At 37.0% G+C, this 23588-nt stretch overlaps 3 protein-coding genes across 7 annotated transcripts; 1 reads left to right on the forward strand and 2 right to left on the reverse strand.

The window, feature by feature from the left end:
• Positions 1-628: 628 nt before the first annotated feature.
• Positions 629-6963, reverse strand: LOC105170096 (Pentatricopeptide repeat (PPR) superfamily protein). Of its 4 annotated transcripts, none has more exons than XM_088884899.1 (3): positions 4886-6963; positions 4274-4362; positions 629-1834 (listed from the first exon to the last, which is right to left on the reverse strand). In XM_088884899.1, the coding sequence occupies exon 1, from the start codon at positions 6841-6843 to the stop codon at positions 5308-5310; it is 1536 nt and encodes a 511-aa protein (XP_088741025.1). In that variant the 5' UTR covers positions 6844-6963; the 3' UTR covers positions 629-1834; positions 4274-4362; positions 4886-5307. The 4 variants fall into 4 exon arrangements, with proteins under 4 accessions (XP_088741025.1, XP_088741024.1, XP_088741023.1 ...); XM_088884898.1 differs by having other exon boundaries at positions 4197-4362; XM_088884897.1 differs by having other exon boundaries at positions 629-4362.
• Positions 1096-3897, forward strand: LOC105170098 (uncharacterized). The gene is made up of 8 exons (XM_011090708.3): positions 1096-1547; positions 1715-1805; positions 1915-2060; positions 2242-2485; positions 2597-2701; positions 2829-3011; positions 3113-3317; positions 3413-3897. The coding sequence occupies exons 1-8, from the start codon at positions 1096-1098 to the stop codon at positions 3895-3897; spliced, it is 1911 nt and encodes a 636-aa protein (XP_011089010.1).
• A 751-nt stretch (positions 6964-7714) lies between the features above and the next one.
• TSL (Protein kinase superfamily protein) lies at positions 7715-22095 on the reverse strand. Of its 2 annotated transcripts, none has more exons than XM_011090705.3 (16): positions 21282-22095; positions 17465-17554; positions 17120-17347; positions 14615-14677; positions 14342-14449; positions 14124-14168; positions 13310-13422; positions 11615-11681; positions 11012-11078; positions 10278-10375; positions 10026-10205; positions 9668-9878; positions 9133-9397; positions 8713-8767; positions 8380-8541; positions 7715-8123 (listed from the first exon to the last, which is right to left on the reverse strand). In XM_011090705.3, exons 1-16 carry the CDS (start codon positions 21510-21512, stop codon positions 8028-8030), a joined length of 2079 nt encoding a protein of 692 aa, XP_011089007.1. In that variant the 5' UTR covers positions 21513-22095; the 3' UTR covers positions 7715-8027. The 2 variants fall into 2 exon arrangements, with proteins under 2 accessions (XP_011089007.1, XP_011089008.1); XM_011090706.3 differs by having other exon boundaries at positions 14627-14677; positions 21282-22094.
• Positions 22096-23588: the final 1493 nt, after the last annotated feature.

The raw sequence follows: 23588 nt of genomic DNA on the forward strand, positions 1-23588 counted from the left end.
ATTTTAGTGGGCCAAGAAATCCAAACTATGCAAAGTTTTTAGTTAAAATTGGGGAGGGTAATAAATATAAGGAGAAGTACATCAATACAGTTTAGAGTTGGCATCTAACTACTCTCCGTGAAATAGGAAGAAGAATTCTTACCAATGGCGTCTAAACCATTCCATATAGATAAAAACTTAGGATTAATAGTAAAATTGCACTTTATATATATTATATAGAACAAGATTAACATTATTATATTTTTTTCCTTTATAAATACAAAATTATTACATGAGAATGTTAAATATAGAGTAACATTAAAATTTTATGTAATGTTTTTACTAAAATTAATATTTTGCATTCAAACCATAACGAAGAGTTGTCATATATGAACGATGAATTTGCAGAAAGTGCATACATGTAATTTTGAAACTCTTTTGGGAAAAAAATATAATTTCACATTTTTAGTTGGAGTCTTAGCGTAACTAACCCAAGAATCTATCAGAACTCCAAGTTTTGTATAGCAGACACAGAATCCTAAATAAGCTGAAACTCTTTTCAAAATTATTTCCTCCATCCAATTTGAGTTCTCCACTGTTTAGTTCAAAAATGTAAAAGTTGAGAACGTAAGAAATTATTCGAGAAAAATTTAACTGGAAAAAGGGATTTAGATAGGAATTGAACTTTCACATACTTTTCTAACAAAATCTCCACCTATTTTCTGAATGGAGTAATACACTTGCAAATTTTGAGAACAAAAAATCTTTATTTTTCTTCTTTTCCTCCAAAGAACTGTTGCTAAATATCAGGCCACAAAGCATCCGCAAATCCCTTCTAGTTCTCTCCAAAATATTTTCCAAGATACCTACTCTTTCTATACTCTTACCATTTCAAGAACACTACTACCACATTATCACTTACCTATATTAATACCCAGATTTACACCACTTTCCTTCATTCTTAACAGCAATTATTCACTTCACCCCCCACCCAGGTAATTAACTATTCTCATCTTACCAGCTTCTCGGTAATGTATAGCATTAATGCGATCATAAGCTGTTAATTTTAATCTAGATTGAAACTTTTTTGCAGCACTTGCAACTTATTGTGAAGCAATGAAGTCAAGACTGACTAGCATAGTCCCAATCCTGGGACTCTTGATCCTATTCGCTTCATGGGTTGGAGCCACAACCAAGAATCCAAACCCGGCAATCAACACACTGTACAAGGACCCAACCCAGCCTATGAGCAAGAGGATAAAGAACCTCATGAAGCAGATGACACTGGAGGAGAAGATTGCACAAATGGCTCAGCTTGACCGTGTGGCAGCCACGCCGGAGATCATGAGAGACTTCTCCATTGGCAGCCTCCTTAGCGGTGGTGGGAGCTGGGTCCACGAGGGTCAAACGACGATTGAGTGGGTGGACATGGTGAACAGCTTCCAAAACGGGTCATTGGCTAGCAGACTTGGGATTCCTATGATTTATGGAATTGATGCTGTGCATGGCCATAATAATGTTTACAGGGCCACTATTTTTCCTCATAATATAGGCCTTGGTGCAACCAGGTCAGTTTAATATTTTCCTTTAATTTATGCAATACAGTTAATCAATATGTTCATGCATGAGTAGTACAATATTAATTATAAGCCCTGTACATGAGACAGAAAATTCAGAATATTCTGTTTGACTAGAAATTAATCTTACTCGAAATCTGATGATTCTCATGATGCAGAGACCCAGAGCTTGTGAAGAGGATTGGTGCTGCTACAGCTCGTGAAATTAGAGCAACAGGCATTCCCTATGCCTTTGCACCATGCATTGCAGTATGCCTTTAAGCACCTTAATCATAATCCTGTATATATATTTTAGTGGGATATGTTAGATTATTTCAGAATGAAATTAAATTCAATTTATGTGCTGAAAATTATACAGGTATGCCGAGATCCAAGATGGGGTAGATGCTACGAGAGTTTCAGTGAGGATCCCAAGATTGTAGAGGAAATGACAGATATTATTGAAGGTCTACAAGGAGAAATCCCTCCCAATTCAAGAAAGGGTGTACCTTACATCGGAGGACAGTAAGTTTAATTTTATTTTTTTTTCTTGTTTTATTTAGGGATTTTTCTCAATCTTCTAGGGCTAAGTATTATTATTGAGAACACAGTAACATATAAAAGGATTCATTCCTATTTTTATTATATTCTTATATTTTATTTGTTGCACCCTTCTATTGTTTCATCTTGTGATTGTGAACACTAGGGACAAGGTTGTGGCTTGTGCAAAACACTTTGTTGGTGATGGTGGAACAAAAGATGGAATCAATGAGAACAATACAAAAGCAGATTGGCATGAACTGCTCAGCATTCATATGCCTGGATACTATCATTCTATCAAGAAGGGTGTTTCCACTATAATGATTTCTTATTCCAGTTTGAATGGAGTCAAAATGCACACAAATAGAAATCTCATCACAAATTTCCTCAAGGGCGCACTTAGATTCAGGGTATGTATTATGATCAATTAATCTCAAATATTAAGAATTCTGCAAACAACTTGTTCTAACTACAGAAAATCTTATTGATGATTTATGTCTTATTTTGTGTGGATATTTCAGGGATTTGTCATCTCAGATTGGCAAGGAGTAGACAAGACTACCTATCCGGAGCATGCCAACTATTCCGACTCACTGCTCAAAGCAATTGATGCTGGTATTGACATGGTTAGTGTAACTATTAAGATGCAAAATCCCACATATCCGCGCAACATTTGTATATTAGTCACTTTAAAATCAGAGTTTTAGAAAAGATTATAGATCTTGACATGAATTATTTCATTGGGAAATCCAGGTGATGGTCCCATACAATCACACAGAATTCAGCAGCATACTGGTCTCCCATGTGAAGAACAACTTAATCCCAATGAGCAGGATTGATGATGCAGTGAGAAGGATCCTGAGGATCAAATTCACTATGGGTCTCTTTGAGAACCCTATGGCTGATTATAGTCGTGCTGATAAACTTGGAAGTCAGGTCTGCTAACTAAACCTACTTATATTAAGTGATTAAATCTTAAAACTGTTCTTTTTAGAGCATCAACTTATTTTTTGTTCTGCCTATTCCAAATGGTACAGGTTCACAGAGATTTGGCAAGAGAGGCTGTGAGAAAATCACTTGTGCTCTTAAAGAACGGAGAAAATGCCGATAGCCCCATCCTTCCACTTCCTAAAGAGACATCCAAAATCTTAGTTGCAGGAAAACACGCCAACAACCTCGGATTACAGTGCGGTGGTTGGACAATTACTTGGCAGGGACTCGATAGCAAAAACCTTACTGCTGGTAAGCATAACAAGATTCAGTTCCACATGTTATTTCAAATTTTCATTCAATTTGGCCCTGAATGCTAACAACTCGAATCATTTATTTACGCTCAGGAACAACAATACTAAATGCAATCTCAAATGCGGTCCATCCCAGCACAGAACTAGTTTACAGTGAAAACCCTGATCCTAAATTTGTAAAGGCCGAGAATTTTTCCTATGCCATTGTGGTTGTAGGTGAACCCCCTTATAGTGAAACTGCTGGGGACAACCAGAATCTTACTATTCCTGAACCAGGTCTGAGCATAATGAAAAATGTTTGTGGGAGTGTTAAGTGTGTTGTGGTTTTGATTTCTGGGCGGCCCTTGGTGGTTCAGCCCTATCTTTCATCAATAGATGCTCTTGTGGCTGCATGGCTACCTGGATCTGAAGGCCAAGGGGTAGCTGATGTGTTATTTGGTGAATATGGGTTCAGCGGGAAGTTGCCAAGAACTTGGTTCAAGACGGTCGACCAATTGCCCATGAATGTTGGTGATGAACACTATGATCCACTTTTCCCATTTGGCTTTGGACTCACCACGAAAGGCATTAAAGGTTAAAGAGATTCAGTGCACTAACTAGGATATTTTAGATAAATAATTTTTTAATGTTTTGATACAGATATAGGTTACTGATTTAGTATTTGGTAATAGTATGTTTCTTTAGATTGCGTACAGTTCTAACTTTTTTAGATATGTAAATTGGCTTTGCCCACTTCGATAATAGGAATAAAAAGCAACAGAAATCTTATATTATAATTATTTTCAATATGTAATGTAAAAAATCCACAATCAGGTTTCTCAGTTCAAAGCAAGTCCCACAACGATAATGAAGGATTATTATGTAAAACCCAACTAACCTTTGTAGAAGAGAATCGTGGACATCATAATCTGATTGACAAGAAATATAAACCAATGCAGGAATAAGCCCGCATACCTTGACAAACTCAGATCAGAAACAGTTGCCCCAGGAGAATTGAAATCAGCAAGATATGAAATGCAAGATTGAGACCAAAACTTTCAAAACTGAAGAAATGTAAACAATATGAACCATGTTCTGTAGTACAATAAATAAAACAATTTAACAAACAAATATCACAAGGAAAGTTAAATGTGAAAGGTTCATGTTGGATAAGTAGTACAATAATGGCTTGCCACAACTACATCCTGTATCTGCCTCTTTCGTCGAATGCTACTCCTCAATCAGTTATAAAATAAACGCATAAATTTTTTCGGATTCCCAATAGACTGGCAACCATTACTCTGCAGTGTGGGAACAAATTCAGTAAAACCAAGATATATTTGTCTCAAACTTCATCAGAAAGGAAAGAGATGTCGCTATCAATCTGCTAGGCATATCAATCTTACTGTGATTTCTGAATATCAAAATATTTATAGTATTTATAGAGTTTAGGGGTGGAAAATGAAATTCTATGTATCAAAATTCAGGAGGCAAAACATGATTTTGCAACCAAACCCTTCCAGTAAGTACAACACTCTGCCAAATTCTTTACAAAGAGGAGATTTCTGAAAGATGGTTGTGCTTTACCTTGCCGGGCTGATTGGTTCTTATGCAATTCTCTCCCCTTCAACAATATATCACTAACTCGAAGTTGCGCTTATCCCTTTCTGAAATACACCAACACAGACTAACCAACTCCAAAGGTTGCACTTGCTGTTTTCCAGCAGTCATAAGCCAGAATACTCTTGCTTGATACTACACATGCTAATTCTGCCACTGTCGAGGCAGTTAAGAATAAGAAACTATTTGTACAGAGGCAGTATTATAGCATATATTGAAACATTCTTCAATTCCTTGCTTGTCCAAACATCTTTAGTGAGACATACCAGAATAATGCCAAGTAACAAAATGTATGCAACATCTGGGTTCAAAGGCATGCCTATCCTTTCTGGACAAGAGATCATATGAACTCAAAATGCCATGTTCCTGATCATAAAATCTTCTCGATTTTAGCCAGAAATAAAATCAGAAATAGGTCTTTCTAGTTCATCTACATTATTCTTGTTCATCTGGATTGCTGAACCAAAAGCAGACATCTTCTCTGACAAATTTGTTAGAGCCTCATGCTTGTTGGCCAACTCCATAAGCACCTTGATCCTTCTAAAGGACACATGACTAGGCTTTTGCCCCTTATCCACCATTTGCAAGAAACACCTCTCAGCCTCTTCTAACTTCCCCAGGACACAAAGCAAATCAAATAAAACATCTGAAACCAAATTATATGACCCAAATCCCTTGTCGATCATATCATTCCACAACTCAAGCGCCATATCCACCTTCTCTTGCCTCCTCAACAACCGAATCAGAAACATACACGACTGCGTATTGGGCAAGCACCCCGTCGCCTTCATCCTCAAATACAAGCTCCATGAGCTCTTCAAATTATTTGCCCAATATAGAGAGCGAAATATCACGTTATAAGTTGTTGCATTGGGGCTCAACCCCTTTCCCTCCATCTCCTCCATCAAATTATACGCATCCCCTAACCTCTTTGCTATGCAAAAGTTCCTGATTGCCGCATTATAAGCTGCAACATCTGGATAACACCCATACTCCCTCATCTCCTTCAAAACCTCCCTCGCCTTATCAGGTTGGCCCACCAACCCCAGCCCTCCAATCAAAGATGTATATGTAATCACATCCAAATCGATCCCATCATCTCTCATTTTAGTTATTACCTTATATGCCTTCTCCACTTCCCTTCCCTTACAGTAGACATCCACCAAACAGTTATAGGACACAACATCCGGCTCAACCCCCATATCCCTCATCTCACCGAAAAACGCCTCTGCCTCTTCTGGTGATTTCCACCCGGACAACAAGATATTAAACGTCTGCAAGTTCGGTCTAAACTCATGCTTCAAAGCATGGTAAACATTCCTGGCATCGCTCATACTCTTCTCCTGACACAAAGTCCTAAATAATGCGTTGTAACAACTGACATCAAACTCTGAAACAAGCCTCTTGAACCTTTTAAACGACTCAACCGTCTGCTTAACCGAACAAACCTTAGCCACTCTAGCCAAAACAACTTGTGCAGTTCTTGGGGTTATTAAAGATCGATATTTTTTCTTGGTTTCCAACAGAAGCTCCCACATTTCTTCAAACTTACGGCTCCTACCAAGAACATACAGCATGGTATCCAGAGAATAAGGGCTGTGGACAAACCCTTTTGTTCTTGAAGTAATTCTGTAGAACTCCAAAGCGGAAAGCGGATTCGAATGCGAAAAGCGAACCCGTTTAAGCACTCTGTCTACTAAGTCATTTGTAAAAGGGATTTGGGATGCTCTAAGGAATTGCTTTAAAGATAGAGGGTCTGAAGAGGTCGTCATCATGCGAAAGATCCTCTCTACGTCATCGTGTTGCGATGAGGGGGAGAGGTGGGACTGCAGTTGAGGGATTGAGGAAAAGTACCTTCGTGACAATGGCGTTGAAGAAGAGAGGAGAGAGTGGAGCGGGAGTGGCTGAGCCAGCAGTTTAAACATTGCTCCTTGGAGGATTTTACTCTTTTGATGACTAAAATACTCACCCAGGGATTGAAGTACAGAAATGGTGGCTGGGTGAGAGTGAGAACTTTTTTGCAGCGGCCATTAGCCAAGAAACGTCGGCAATTTCCTTTTATTATTATTATTATTATGAAAATCAAAAATTAAAAAAAAAAATGAAAGTCAGCTCACATTCAATTTTTAGTAGCAAATATGTATTTTCAATTTAATTTAAGTTTTTACGTGATATAAGAATATATTTAGATTAATTAATGGTATTGGACTTTATATTAAATTATGCTGTTAAATTATTAAATTTTTATTAAAAATAAATATATTTTAATTTAATTATTATTTAAAAAAAATGAGAACATACACAAACCGTTTCTGGGGTGATTATTCATTCTCCCCTTCCCACCCTTTTCCTTTTTCTTTTATGATTGTGCATTTCATTAGAAATAATCACCATAGCTTCCGTCTCTTACTGGGAAATTCAAACAAAAATTTATTTGTTGGGCTCCAAGTATTGTTTTATCATCAGATTTACACCAATTGGCAACCAAAAACAAGAAAACTTGCGCTTGAGAAATATGGGATGTTTTCATCCTTATTTACTTTACAAATCACATCCTGAACCATACCTCAAATCTATTTCTCAAAAAAGAAGAGTGTAAGCAACTTTGAGGCTTCAGACTAATTGGAACTGCGCATCATCCAAATGGCATATCCCAATAATCAGACATCAACGAATATGCTAATCAGGACCTGTTTGCATGAATTGGAGCGCATCGATCATACACAACATTCGTCGCGATTCCTAGCAAATTCGAATCTGCATATGTAAAACACTAAGGGAGAAGACGAGGCACAATTTGTGTTACAGTTAACTTCCATTTCTTCTTCTCGTCTTTCATGCTTTCTTTAACGCAAAATATGTGGTTTCTTGACACAACACATACAGATGAAGTTGCAGGAGAAAAGGTTGGGAAAAGGCAAAAATAACTCTGGTTTTTCGGAAGATAGTTTAAATAACAACTGGGTACAACAAAAATCAAATTGGCTTTACCACTATACAAAAATTCTCAGAGTTTCTCTGGATGTATCTCCTCAACTTCAAGAGTTCATGAGATGGTGTCGTCTTGCCACATAGAGCTTCACCTCAGTCGCGAAGCTTCTATTCTGTGTCATTTCTTTGTATAATTTAAGTATGGATCTTGAGCAATAGTTAAAACATCAGGTCTCTCTGCTTGATTATATGTTAGACAACGACGAATAAAATCCTGCATGAAATAGACAATTGTTGGTGTAAGTTATTAACGAATAAAGTAGACCATGGGTTTGTTCAAAAAGACATGCGACATAAGATATTGTATGCCACATTTTTACCCAAAACTGGAACCAGGAAACCATGTCTGTGAAATGACAGATGATCTCATTGATTCACTTGTGGAATTTGATTAGAAGGGGTCACGTAGAAGGGTTCCGAGACACCAAAGTCGAAGAACCACCTTAAGGAAGAAAGTTGGAAGAACTTACTTTTGCCTCATTCGATACAGATGGCCTTGCAGGAAATTCAACTTTGCGGGCTTTGATAATTGTATCTTCACGCAATATTCGCTCTTGTGTCTGATCATGCCCAAAAGGCCGTCTGCCAAACAGCATTTGGTACAATAAAATACCCGCTGACCAAACATCAACCTGTTCCCAGAAATGCACAGTAAGGTAGGGTCTATTAAGTATTCTAGAGGAGGTTGATTTGCATACTTGTTGAGATGATCATCAGACCCAACTTGAGAACAAACAGTAGCACCAACCCCCCATCCACCAGGAAAAAGAAAAGGAAAAAAAGGAATCATCAAAGTGACTGACCTTTGAGGATATGAGAGGAGTCTTGTTCAGCTCAAAGCATTCTGGAGGCAGATACCTGAAATTACATTGTGAGATATAATCAAGAATACACAAAATTGACAAAACCAGAAAATTCATCAAAATTCCGCACTATTCTGTAAACAGGTCAAGTTTCTGATACAGGAAACAGCAAGATTGCCCAATCATTCACTGAGAAACATTCAGTGATTAGGGTGAATGGTAAAAGTATTGTTTCCTCCATAGAAAACAACAATAACAATGACAAACCTTTCCATGAGTTCAAAGAGGAAAAAAGACACATAGATTGACAAAGGTACAATAACCTTTGCAAATAAATCAAGTTATTTCATGGCTGGCATCTATTGTAGTTGATGCCCAAAGCAGGTACTGGAGTCAAAACTGAACTACCAGAACACTCACCAATATGTTCCAGCACCCTGAGATGTAAGTTCCATGCCCTGCGATCCAACATCATCCTCCACAATCTTGCTAAGACCAAAATCTGTGACTTTAGCAACACCAAAGTCATCAAATAAAACATTTCCAGGCTTCAAGTCATAATGAATAATTTTTTGTGATCTTTTATTCAGGTAGACAAGGCCTTGAAAGATCTGGACAATAATGATCCTAGCTTCTCTCTCTGGCAGCATAGGTGTTGCTTTCAGAACTGCATCAAGATCCTTGCCTGGGAACAAGAGAAGAAACTTTAGTCACCCTCAAGAGTTGGTTACAGTAAATAAGGTGCACTATTATGAAGTCGCATCCATCTTTATATCATTAGAAGGAAAAGGCTGCAAATGTGATGGTGCAATAATTCTTCATAGTTTTTTCATGTATGGGTAGGTAACAGACCCACAATTGTATATCCTCTCTTGGATATTGTTCTTTGTGTTTCTGTTCACGAAGAAATGTTTAATTGTTGATACAACTGAGGGAGCACTTATATGAATCATACCACTACAGTATTCCAAGACAGTGCAGAATGTGTTCTGATCAATCTCAAAAATGTCCCAAAGCCGAACTATGTGATGATGAACCAACGTTTTATGAATGTTGTATTCCCTGATTGCATGTCGTATATAACTTTGCTTCTTATCTTCACTCCATTGAGCATTCAAACCATGAAGCTTACAGGCAACATATCTATGTTCCACCAAGTCAAAAGCCTGTCAACATCGCTGAATTAATATCACTACAGTAACATTTATTCTCATGACTAATAAAGAGGAAAGAAAAATTTTGTGATAAATGGCCCTTTATGCAATGTGAAATTCAGAGAAAATATTCAGGCAAGTAAACATAAAATCTCTCACCTTGTAAACCTCACTAAATCCTCCTTTGCCAAGAAGGTTTAAGAGAGCATAATGATGATTCAATATTTGAAAATTGTTAAAACGGGAGCCATCCTCATCTCTTATACGTTTCATTTCACGTATAAGCCTTCCTTTCTCCAATTCATAACGGTCCCTTTCGCGCATTACTGCTTCCTCCTCCTACAAACCATTCTGCAACATATAACATAACAAAATAGCAATGAGAATAACTACAAGAAGAAACAAACTTACACGCTTGATGCTGGCTAGACGAGACTTATATATCTCGTCCTGAATGAGAAGATCTTCTTCCTGAACCCCACCTTCTGCCTCAGCTAAATCACCCTTATCTGTATTGGATAAAAGTGCCATTAGCTCTCCTTGTGTGGTGAAAAGATAATGAGCAGGTAACAAGGAAGACAAAGACACTAAAATGAAAAGGCTATTGCATCCTCAGTGGGTCACAGAGGAGAAAAAAATTACTTATTAACCACTACCAAAACGTCCTTTTAGCAAAAGCAGAATAGATTTTCAGCAGAACAGTGAACAAATACAAATTGCCAAAACGATTGGGTGTTTTGACAAAGCGAGTTTGAAAAACAAGAAAAAGAAAAAGGCCCATCAATAGCACATCTAGTAATTAGGATGTCCAGGCACAGTGCGCCATCCATCACTCAGCCAACAAGACAAAACAAAAGAGTCCTATTCCCTACAGCAATTACATAGTGCAAGCACAGCACTTTTGGAATGATTATTAGCCCACTATCAAAGATTTGCTTCAGTTATGTCGCACAAGACAGATCCAAGCCCTGACCAAATTCTCTATCTCAACGTTTGCTGTACCTTATCAGATGATGATTAAATTATAACTTTATGCTTTTTGTGTCATGGCTGAGATGCATATTGTACTAATACCTAAAAATGTCATCATTACAGCAAGGAAATGAGGAAGTAGACATTTGTAACGATATAATGAAAGCCTTTACCTGATTGGCGTTTCTTGAGAGATTTTCTCTGCCTTTCAATAGCCTCCTTTGTTTCCAACAAACTCCTCTGAACAAAAAGACTAGGATGAAGATTATTCAAGCAAAACTGCCTGTGGGATTCACAAAGGACCCCCCACAGTGAAACTTCAGACCGCACAGTGTATTAAGGTGGCACTACAAGCTACAGCGTAATATCATGTTTAGGCATCTCAAAAAGCCGATGGCCAGAAACATTAATACATACATCATTCAAAATTCTCTTCTTGGCGTTTTCCAACATAGCATAAGCATAATTGACCACCATTAGATGCTTCGGAGTTAAACAGGTCAAGGTGATGAAAGAAGTAATGTACACCATTCACTAACTCTCTGAACAATGACAGAAATACATCTCAAAGTAAGAGTTCCCTATCATAGAGTTTTAGACGTATCAATAGAAGTATTGGAGATCAAGAGCTAATATGGAACTGCATAAATCAATCATTGATTGTTTTAACACACACAACACTTGAGATGCATGTCACCAAGAAATATGCATACCAGAACAAATATGAGTAACGAAAACTACAAAAACGAATCAAGAAAAATTCAGGAGATGCATACAAGTTGGGTATTGAGATCCTTTAGTGCTTGTCCATCCTCCCATGCCTCAGATATGACTGTTCCAGCTCTATCAAGTTCATTGAAGACAAAAGGAAAGGAGATTAATAGTTAGGCGATAATCCAACATAATGAAATTAAATAGAGATCCAAAAGACTTGTAGAGCATAAAGTTGTAGTTCAGCTGCTTTAACTATCAATTGGGAAATAATTCAGAGACTTGTGTTTATCAAAGAGCCAATCAAGACCGAAACAATAATTTTGCATGATCATAATGTTTCCCAAGCAAAGTATGCACAAGTAATCAAAAAAAATTCTAAGAATGTAGCCATCAAGAGACCAATTTAAAGTTCTCAGGAACTCCAGCTTTACTAAGAACCTTGGCAATGTTAGAATTTTGAAACTACAACTTCTGCCAGCAAAGTTTCAAAAACTCTATGTAGGTATCATTAAATTATGGCCCCAGAAGACACACTGGATCCACCATGAAATATACCAGCAAATCCATGAAGAGAACCCCAGAAAACATGAAAAGTTCAGTGCATGTTCAGAGCAATTTAAACCTGGAAGCCCAAAATTAGGGAGAGCAAGTCTTATTTCTCTGACTGTCAACACACAGTAAAGATGACAATGAGTACAAGAAAATCACCAGGCTCACAAAGTTTCATTGTACTCTTTTAACTCCTTTAAGAATCCTAATATGTTTAGTTATTGACTGTTATCTCAAACAGGTCCAATATGAAAGCTGAGCTCCTAAGGAAGTCAACTGTGGTACATACTATGGAGGAGGAATCTGAGGAGTGCAAACTTCACAATAACAGCAGAATCTAATTTATATCATGAAAAGGGTTACCCATCAAAAAAAGGAACATGGTGACTGGTGTACCACTACAGACACCAGAAGTTCTTGCATAGTACAATCTTAGGATTCTGAGACTCAAGCTTTTATGCAGGTCACTAACCACCACAAAATCTAATCCCTAAACTATTACTTCTCTTGACTCAAACCTCATCTCTAATCCCATGGCTTCATCTGATTAATTGATTCTCAAACTTCCAATTAGGAGAACTTTTGATTCAGGTAAACTGAAGTTCCAAGAAAATGCTATCTTTAAAAGTAAAAGAACAACAGGGGGAGAGAGAGAGAGAGAGAGACATAAAAAACAAGGCCAACTGTATCTGCGCCCTTTTATGAACAGTGCATCAACCTGTGGCATGTAAATACTATATTCGATGAAAGTGACACTTTTTCTTCAGGGAATAAAGCTCAAATGTGCTCTTAAATAAAACTATTTATACTGATAAAAACACATTTTCTGCACCTTTAACTGACCTTACCCACCAAGGCCTATAATCATGCCCGGTGGAAGTAAACAAAAATAGTTCCCAAGGTATATCTTTTCAGGTCTAAATCCGATCAGGAAAGAAATACATAACACAAGGAGGAGGACACAAAATCCTCAAAAGAACACATGAAAGGAACCAATTCATAAATAATATGCACATGACTCCCATACATTCACGTAAACATACAGTAAGTCTCCCAATTGTATAGATTTCCCCATTGTATAGATTTTATCAAGTTTCATTCTTATACACTGAACAAGTTGACTGATTCAACCCAGTTCCTTTGCAATTGGAAAAGGATATATGCATGAAAAACTAACTATTAATCGAAAATGGAAAATCTCGAAGAACCTGATCACTCCGACATTGCCAAGTCTCAAGGAATCTTGGCGTACTTTCATCCTTGCTTCCTGCCTCTCAGCTTTTGAAACAGATATCAATAAATCAGATATCACTTTCATTCTCTGCATCAAATGAAGAGCAAACATAACTACATGCTTGAAATAGTAATCTGACATGTAAAGGTCATTCACCAAGAGCTGAGCCCCAGGTGTCGCACATAGCTGTGGTCCAATATTTAGCATAAGCACTGATACTACATACAGCAAACACTGTTTGTTTATCATAAATATCTCATCCTTTTAAAGGTAAAGATTCAAATTGGTTGCAGCTCTCCACTCTCTAAAGCAGCACCAATAGCTGAAGATTCTAAACCCATCAAGAAAAGGACCCTGACCCACACTATTGAACCCATCAAGAAAAGACCATCCTAAATACAGAGATCATCACGTCGTGTCAAATAAAAAGTTCTCAACTTAAATGCATGTGAGTTTTTTCATGCTCCAATTAAGCAGCTTAAACTTGTCACCAGCACAGAAAATGGCGATTGAAGTAAATAGAAGACAAGGAAAAATGTGTCTGTATGAAAACACAAAAATTATCATGCCACACACAATCTGTGATGTTCATGCATATACTCTCTGACAGTCAGGTCTTTGCAAATCACGCATGTCTACTGTGAAACTTATCTTTTGCTTCATTTTTCTCAAAACAATTAAAGAAGTTTATTGAGAATGCCTTCCTCAAACCCAAAAGAACACAAAAAAAAAAGGAAACATTTATGAGAATCACGAGGCAAAATGGAAGCAGAGAAGAAAAAAAAGACCTTTGGCTTCATCTGCTGTTCATAATCTTTGAAATCCTTAAGCTCCTGTTGAAGTAGGAAAACAAAACCATACAAATAAATGAACATAAGATTCTGCAATACAGGAGAAAATGTCACTTAACAATTCCCATACAACAACACATAGTACAATAGATATAAATTCTTTTAACTGATGAGATTCAGATGTACAAATAGCAAACAGAAAATACCAATTATACCTTTTCCAGTTGTTCACATTTATTACGATAATCAGACGCCTCCTCGCGCAATTTTTTCAGCTCCTCCCCTAATGTTGCAACTTTCACACGTAAGGAAGTTGCTTCATCCTAAATCATTCAAAACATAGATAAATCATTAAATTAATAGCTGAACATATAACACCATCTCAAAACCATAATGTTTAGCAGAACTATGGCTCTGGGACAGGAAATTCTAGGTTTAATTCTAAAACTAAGCTGACTGGAAATCTTTAGAAAGGTTCAGAATTTAACATGATTGGAAACCTCTGTTGAGGACTGGCTGTCATGCCCAAGCTGCTCTTTGGAGAACCCATCCTGCATAGCCAGCCAAAAGCGGAGTAACTAAAGGCATCAACTTTCATTAGGAAAAGCAATGATTGATTAACTAACTCGTACATGTAAATCTATTTTTTCCAGTCGGTTAATTCAAATTGGATGAGTTCCAAAGTGCAAAATAGAAAAGCATTAAAAATAAAAAACCCGTGCAGAAAGTTGACAGCTTTCTTTGTTATCTGTTACCACACAGCACAAGAGAAGGTTCAAGACATTGTATGTTCTCATCCTAAAATGAACCAAATCTACAAATGGCATATGCAACAGTGAAGAGCAATTCCACAAAGAAAACTTATGCCCATGGAAAATAAGTTAGAAATGGATTAATCCTACAATTTGAAAGTAGGCGACTAAAACCCTAAAAATTCGCTGGAGGATGAAGTAGGTAAGTAAAACCCTCACAGTGGATGGAAGTAGGTAACTGAAACCCTAAAATCTGTGAGATCCTCCAGCCAGATGACGGATGCGGTGAGGGGTATTATGAGTTAAACTGCATCCAATCCAACCTTGATTGGCTGGAATTTAATCACAACAGCAGATAATACAAAATTCGTTTCAATTACAATTTCAATCAACTAGTGAAAATTTTCCATGCCAAGAGACTGCTCTGCTCAGCAATTCATTCAGGATAATCTGATACAAAAATAAAAATGGGATCATATTCTTTCTACTCAACAACCTTATCAAATATAAGGCATGGTAATTGGTTGGCGGGCAGAGTAGACGCCACAGATAAGCAAGCTGATGCCAATTGAAGGATTAGATATGTGGAGGGCACTGGGCTGAACAGCTAGACATGAAGATTTATTATGGCAACATGGTCTCTTAGCTGTATGATCACATTCATCCTCATTACTGCCACAAGTATGGTACTCCATTGTGGGGTAATGAGCACGGAAACCACGCACATCTCTCATCCTCTCAATAGTCATGACTGCGTAAATATATGGCATCTGATGAAAAATAATAAAGGCCACTCTTACCTTCATCTTTTAGTTCCTGTGTTATGGGTGGCCCTCTTTTACCAAGCTTGTAACCAAATGAGTCGTAGATCCACTAACTCATCCGAAACCGCACAGCGAATTAGACGTTCGTTTCAAGAACTTCAGGTGGGGCGGGCTGAAGTCATGTTGGGCTGGGTTGTGAAAGGATTGACTGAATTAAAATGGGTTGATAAGCTTAGGAGTCAGCGGAAAGGGAGGGATGATTGGTTGATAAGTCCAGGAGTAGTGAAAAAGGAGGGAGGATTGGAAGGGGGAGCAGAGTTCTATCAGAGAAAAGAAGAGAGGAGGGGATGGGGGTGAGGATGGTTTTTGTGAAAGCGAGAGTTTTTTCTTTCAGGAGTGATTGACAGAAAGGAAGGTACAGGTGATAATGGGCTTATTAGAGAAAAGGGAAAGATGAAAATAGTCTAAGGGGTTGGCCCAAGTCCAACCAACCTGTTTAATGACCAGAGATTCAACCGACACGCATCCATTACCTAGCCTCAGCCGCCCATTTCCGACCTTCAAATGAAGATATAGCCAGAACCAGATAGAGCTATAGTAGAGTGGGGAAAGGGCCACTATATTTTGGTCTGGAAAGGTTGCTCAACAAAGTTAAGATCGAAAAGAAAAAGGAAATTGTGGCATTTCAATGTGAAAACTAGATTGCAAATTCAAACCAAATCCATAATCTTGATTTCATATAAGATTTTAGCAACCTCAGTTTCAACTTGATGTTAGAACTGCGACACTGGAACAAACTGGACAAAGGTTGAAATAGGAAGAGTGAGCATCAATTTTAAACTAAGAGAAGTTTATGCATCTGGTTTAGACCAAGTTGATTTTGTGACTTCCCAAGACAACAGGGTTAAAATGGTAATCAAACCTCATATTTATAATCCTAAATTACAAAATAAAATATAGAAATATAGCTTTTCTCAATGTCATTCTTGGTTATAAGAAATCATATTGGAATAGAATTCAGAAGTTAAATGGTGAGAAACCAACAACTCGGTATTTAATATCTAGTAGATGACATATATCCTCCATCACAACACTCATTTCCATGCCAGCAAACTAAACATGAGCCAATTACAAACTAGGAAAAGGAGGTGGGTAACAATATCACAACACCATCAATAATTTGGAAACGGAAACATTTGACTTGTAAAGAACATTTGAATTAATTCAGGAGATATTGCAAATACTCAATCAAACACATCACTTTTATGATGAATGTGTATATTATGGAGGACAGGTAAGTAAATTCAGCTTATCCAGGAACAAACGATATGATAACATATTAACACTAGATATGCTGTGTTAGTCAGAAATGCAAAGAAAATCAATGCAATTAATAAAAGCATGTGATTTCTATGGCGAGTGAATGACTGAAGCAGTTATAGAACTTTAAGAAAGCAACTACCATAGTAAAACACACCTTCTGATTTGAGTTCTCAACCTGACCATTCGAGGGAGAAAACATCTGATTTCTTGCCTGATCGGTAACTCGGTGACCGCGACCTCTACCTGAAGCAGAACTTGCCCTGCCACGGCCTTGTTTTCTTTTATTTATATCAGCAGCAGCCTTGGTAGAGTCCATTGTTTCTATGGTCTTTTGCTTAGCATCAGCTGCTGCCTGGTGCACATTTCCTGAAATATTACCACCCTAAAGGACAGACATCAATTAATAGAAACACAGGAAGAAATGGAATATCCAATCAAAATACTAAAAAAAAGACAAAATATTTAGGCAAAATCATGTCAACTGGGAAACTCTGTTTACCTCAACATGTTCAACAACAGTAGTGCCAGAATTTTCTTCAACCTTACGTCTTTTTTGAGTGTTTGCTTGTATGAGAAAGGCTCCTCCACTCTGCATATGAGAGCCAAGTCAAAATGAGAAATAACTGATTGAGTAAATCCCAACGAATCAGTCTTAAATTGTAAGGATAAAGGAAGTAGAAGACAAATAGCAGGCGTCCAAGAAAAGTAAAATTTTCAAAACTAAGAATCTATTGCATAACACTAGAATAAGAAATCGGACTGATTGGACAATCATTCCAACATAGGGCAACAGAGAAGGAGGGGATTTAGGATAGATGTAGAGTGGAATCAATCCTATACTTGGGCAGCCACAGCAGACATGATTCACTAATGCAGTGCTTTCCGCAGTCAAAAGCTGCATTAGATACCTGGGAACACCAGATTCATGCTTGAAAAGTGTGATATTAAACCAGAAACGCATACACAGAAACTGAAAAGGATGGAGCAGCATGGTGAGAAAGTTGAGGAAAGGAAGACGGCCATGTTTTATCACAATAGCCTGTGCCACTAGTTGACCACAGGTTAAATTGCTCTTCATATTGACAATGTATTTTGCAGGTAATGAGGCCTATTGATCCCACTATTCCCATTCTTGAACATACGTGAACAAGCGAATCGATTTCCTAGTCGCACTATAGTTTTAGCATGCTTGTGTCTTGACACTAGATTCATCTTAAGTTTCCAATTCAAGCAACAGAAATGCATCCCAAAAAAAGTTAAAAGGACAAACATAGATAAGATTCTCTAGATGAGCACATTATATTTTGGATTACAGTGAAGCACAAGGAAATTTAATAAAGCTATGTCAGGGTGTGGCAAATTGATAAGTTTCCTCCAGCTAAGGTAGATTGTAAAGCAAATAAACGAGTACAAATGAAATCATGAGATGCTAAACATAGCATTACGAAATGCATTACAAACTTCCTACAAGTAGTAGTTCTTGAATCATACTTGTAACACTGGTCAAGCCTGGTGATTAATGTAGTACACATTAGTTTCCTATAGGAAATGAATGGGACACAGAGATGTTTCTTTAAGAAATTCCATAGTGGCGTGCAACACATCCACAAGAAAATCACTAATGCGCGATGATATGTGAAGACAGGACTACATGCATTGAGAGGTTTGCATTACAACTTTACAATTGAAAGTTGGAGGCAGATACTATGGGCTAGTATCTTCACAGAATAATGGCATATGTCGTCCAGGGTAATTAGTTACACCTATCTAAACCAAAATGCCCTCCTCTACATTCTATAAGATTCAATTAACAGTACATGCTTACATGAGAGCACAATGTTTCCTTTTCTTCAGTTTTTTCCGTCAACAATTGCTGAAAGATCCTGTGCAATGTCTGAAATGCCGAAAGATCCTGTGCAATGTCTAAAATGCTTATAGTTTCTTGTTTTACATTATGATGTCCCCTTGCACACATCCAGTCTGGCCAAAAATATGTTCACCTTTCAAATAAAGAAAGGATATCCAGAAGGACATATGATGAAGATACCTAATAACATGGTGAAAGAGCAAAACTGTTTGCTCCTTAACTTTTGTTTGATATGATAAATCAAACATAAGTGAAAGTTTAAAAGATTGCATATCTGTGTATGTATTTAAATGATAAGTTTCATCCTATGATTTGAGTTTCTCTTTCAACTTATTCTTAGTTCTAAAAGTCCGGACATTTATAACTAATGCATGGTACACTTAGAGACCATTAAAAATGCACTTCCAGTTATAAAACTAGTTTTAACTATCTTATATATGAAAAGGTGGTAGATGCAGCCACAAGGAAAGCATATTGACAAAATCCAAAAATTTAAGGTCCGGGAATAATCTGTTTCTTAATTAGCCAAATGTTAGTAACTCCAACTCATTGGTGACAAGAAGGCACAACAATGGCATGAAATACGTTTATGGCCCTTCACAGTTTTTGAGACCACACAAATATTATTTGCTGCAAATAGTATCAAAATATGCATCTTTCCTGTCAATTTCAATTCACTGCTTATTCCAAACACAGTGTGTTTTCACGCTTCTGAGGTTTTATATTAAAGACGAACATGACTAGAGCATCTTAGTCTGGCAACTAGTCAGTTTCCCCAATCTAAGTTCACTAAATATTTTGACATACAGGTTTGCCATTTCAAAATTCACATATTGAAAAGTCAGATCTTCATCTACAGGCAAGCTTTGTACCAATTCAGCACAATATTAGCTGATCTATTTTCTTATTAATAAAATTTGATATAACTTTTGCTTCTTTCACAAAAAAGCACATTAAGCAAAAGTGTAGCATTTGTCGCCTTCTCCTCTATATAATCTGGCACTTCAAAAAAGTGAATCATGATTGCAGTTGCTTATGGACATAGCCGTATCATGCCACAGGTTCTTGCACCTCCACTCTAAGTTTATCCACCACAACAGATCTGGCATCAACTAAGCCATGCTGGCACTAATATTTCAGCTTGACTTTCTAAATCATATATAGGTTAAACAAATATCCAACGATATAGTTTCAAAATATTGAAAATTCTTAGTACACAAGAATCAGTTATTAGCCTCTATTAAAACTACAGGAGACAAAATAACTTCCTTGAAGAATAATTGATCCATATAATTTTATGTGAACTTCATAGTCCACGACATAAACTCTTGCCAAAAATGAGCCTTGAATCAAATTGGCATAACTGTTCAGACTTTTATGACTACACCACCAGCACCCGAACGTGGAGGAAGCCCAAGTCCATTCCGAAAGCGTGCAATTTATGAGCATCCCCAACATATTAACTACATCCTTGTTAAGTTAAATTCCACTTCAAGCCCATGCATTAGCAAAAATACATGAATACATCATGACCATTGAACGCATAATGTTCAAAATTTGCCGTCAAGTTAAATGTATCAGCCACATCGCAAAATGATATCTAGAATCAAAATGTTCCGTAGTATTCATAACTATTCCAAACATAAGCAACCTCTTTAAAATCTGCATTTTCTAGTGGATAAAAGTTCCACACTGAAACTTTTGAAAACTAACCACGACATCACAAGGTCGAAACACATGAAGAAACAAAAAAGAGTTCAATATTCCAAATCAAAATTTTATCATCCAGAGATCAAAGGAGTGAAACACATATCAATCGATGAATTAAATATCTCATCACGATATATGTATATATATATATCGCTTCTAAATTATATTAGCATAAGGCAAGGTCGTAACCTGCACTTTATAACCACCTACATATGTTTGCCACAAGCATTAGTAATTAAGAAATGACTCTTTTCCCAGTCAAGGGTACTAATTAAACCACATTTTATGTGCAAAGTTTCCAAGTACCTGGCTCCATGATTTTTACTGTCAATATCTCCAGTTCAAGAACAAAAAGCACTTCCACCGAAAGAAAACGTCATCACACAAAGAATAATTGAATTCAATTTCAATGTAAGACATGTAATAAACATCAAGCTATAGCATGTGATAGACATTAAGCAAATTTGTCTAGAAGCAGAGAAAGAAGAATCACTAATTCACTAAACCCCAAAAATTACAAGCATAACAGGCATTCCATTAGAACCATGCACATTCAGCATCAATAACTATCCATTCTATGTCAACCATATAAGCATGAAAGAGCTGAGAAATTGTAAAATCAGGTTCCCTTTGTGGAATAAGCATCTAATTGCATCATTTGAAATAGCTGGAGGCAATAGTACAATTATAGACTAAAAACAAAGTTACAAGGAACAACTCTCTGAATCCAGATACTCACATCATCATCAGAATCATCACTATCGACCAGAGACTCGGGGCGACTATCTTGGGTCCCTCCAAACCTCGCAGGAGCCGACCATGAATTCAGCTGCGCCTGGACTTGTGGCTGCGAAGCAACTGCAGATGACGCCTTGCCCACTAATCTTGCCTCGAGTTTTGCAATCTTTGAGGATTGATCCGATTGGTTTGAAGAATTGGAGGTGAAATGTAAAATCATGTCGTCCGACATTGCTTGGCAATTAAATTGAAGTAAATTCTAGAGAAATTCTAGTTAATGCAGGTAAAGTTACTGAACCTGCATTGACACAGAGCAGCAGCAACCCAAAAAGAAAAATAGAAAGCGATAAATTTTGGATTCTTGGATGAATAAAGTGATTTCTCCAGAGACCCTTTAAATTAAAGAGTGCACTAACTCATGATAGGTGCACATACAATCACTCTCCTAGTGAAATTTCAACTCCGTGTGTGAACTACGAGTTGCGAGAGAGAGGAAGAGGATATGGAGAAATTGATTTAATGACTGAGAGAATTAGGGCTTCGAACTTCCTTATTTGCAGAGTAGAATTAGAAGAATGAGTGAATGCAGTTAAACCATAGAGGGAAAAATGGTGGGCAAAAGGGAGTGAAGGGGAAAGACTTTTTGAATTTTGGTATATGGTGATGATGGTGGTTGTGTTTTCTCGAGGGAGAAAGGCCTTTTCTTGGCTATGCTTTTGGTCTAGTTTGATGAAATTCTTTGGGGCTTAGGGGAGGAAACCAATTGTCGTTTTGATTTGGTCATGGAAATTGGTAATATTCGTGTTTGCAGTATGGTTTGTGAGTTGTGACAGCTAAATTTATTGAGGGGGGAGGTGACCAGGAATTGTAGAAAATAAGGGGGATAAAATATATAATACATTGTTGTCTTAAATATTTAAATAGTTACATATAGCAATTAAGTACCAAGTGTGTCATGGCTAATATAGCATTTTGTTTGGAAAATATTTACATTTTTTATGAGGGATTATGTTGTAGTTTTCATTCTTCCGTTGATAATTTTGGTGGCAAATATTTTTATTTATTTATTTTGAGGGGATATGGGCTAAAGAAGAATTTTTGAAAAAAAATATGAGAAATAATATAAAATATATTGTTGATACATACATGGTAATAAGAAGAGGGAATTGTGAAGAGCATAATTAATAGTATATGCGTTGTGATTGATATGATATTTTGTTTGGAAAAAAATTTACATTTACTATGATGGATTATATTGTAATTTCAGATTTCAAAAGGTAGCATTTTTTTTCTTTCTATGGAAGAATGGGATGAAGAGGAAATTTAGAAAAAAAAAAAAAAAGACAAAAAAAGTATAAAACATCACTGCTCTAAATATTAATTTGAGTAGAAGCGTATTTGTTAATAAAACAGAAATGAGTTTGGGATGTCAACTTTTGGTGCTTTCAGACCTTCCATGGAACGTGATCGAGGACTGCCAGGGGGCCGGGATGTTTTAGCTTAAGTGGTTGGTGCAGTCCTTTGACGTCGGATACTTAGCTTGGTGCATGATCCTTATATCAAAGTTCAGATGTTGTGGATGTTGCTCGGGTCCCCTCTCAATGGTGCACATTGAGGTTGGAAGGCCTGGGGGACACGACAAAGGGATATTGGTTGTCGTGCCAAGCGCATTTCGGGAAATGTGTTTACTGGAGAGTGGGTGTTTGTCCTCATCTATTTGGAGTTGATACAACAAAGGCATGAGCAATCAAGGTAGCGGTGGAGGTCGCGGGTTTCTTTTTGGGCATGAGTTGGAGATCGAAAGGAATTGTCATTTGAACAATCGACTCACATGACTTCGACTTCTCGCTCCTTGGTCCAATTTTGGAGGAGTGTTAAAAGCTATTATCATGTTATTCTTGATGTGAGCTCTAGTTCGTAACTGAAACATAGATAGGGTAGTTCATGTACTTACTATATGTATTTATATAAATCATATCATAATTAGTAAAATGTAATTTATTTATTAAAAAGATATTTTAAATATTTTTTGGAAAAATTATTCCTTCTTCCCGAACTCGACAGCCATAAATATTAAATTATAGAAAAGATAAATGCTAACACTAAAAAATTTATATCAAGTGCAGCGAGGTCGTAGGCCGCAATAGGGCGGTAGGAGCGAGGGCACATGCAGGAGTTGAGGGTGGGCTAGAGAGTAGGGTTCGGAAGAATGAATATGTTTTTTTTTTTAAAAAATAATTAATATATTTTTAATAAATAAATTATTTATTTTACTAATTATGATGTAATTTAATGAACTACATAAATT

Source organism: Sesamum indicum, linkage group LG9 (genome assembly GCF_026168435.1).
Source record: "Sesamum indicum cultivar Baizhima isolate 11 linkage group LG9, ASM2616843v1, whole genome shotgun sequence".
NCBI lineage: Eukaryota > Viridiplantae > Streptophyta > Magnoliopsida > Lamiales > Pedaliaceae > Sesamum > Sesamum indicum.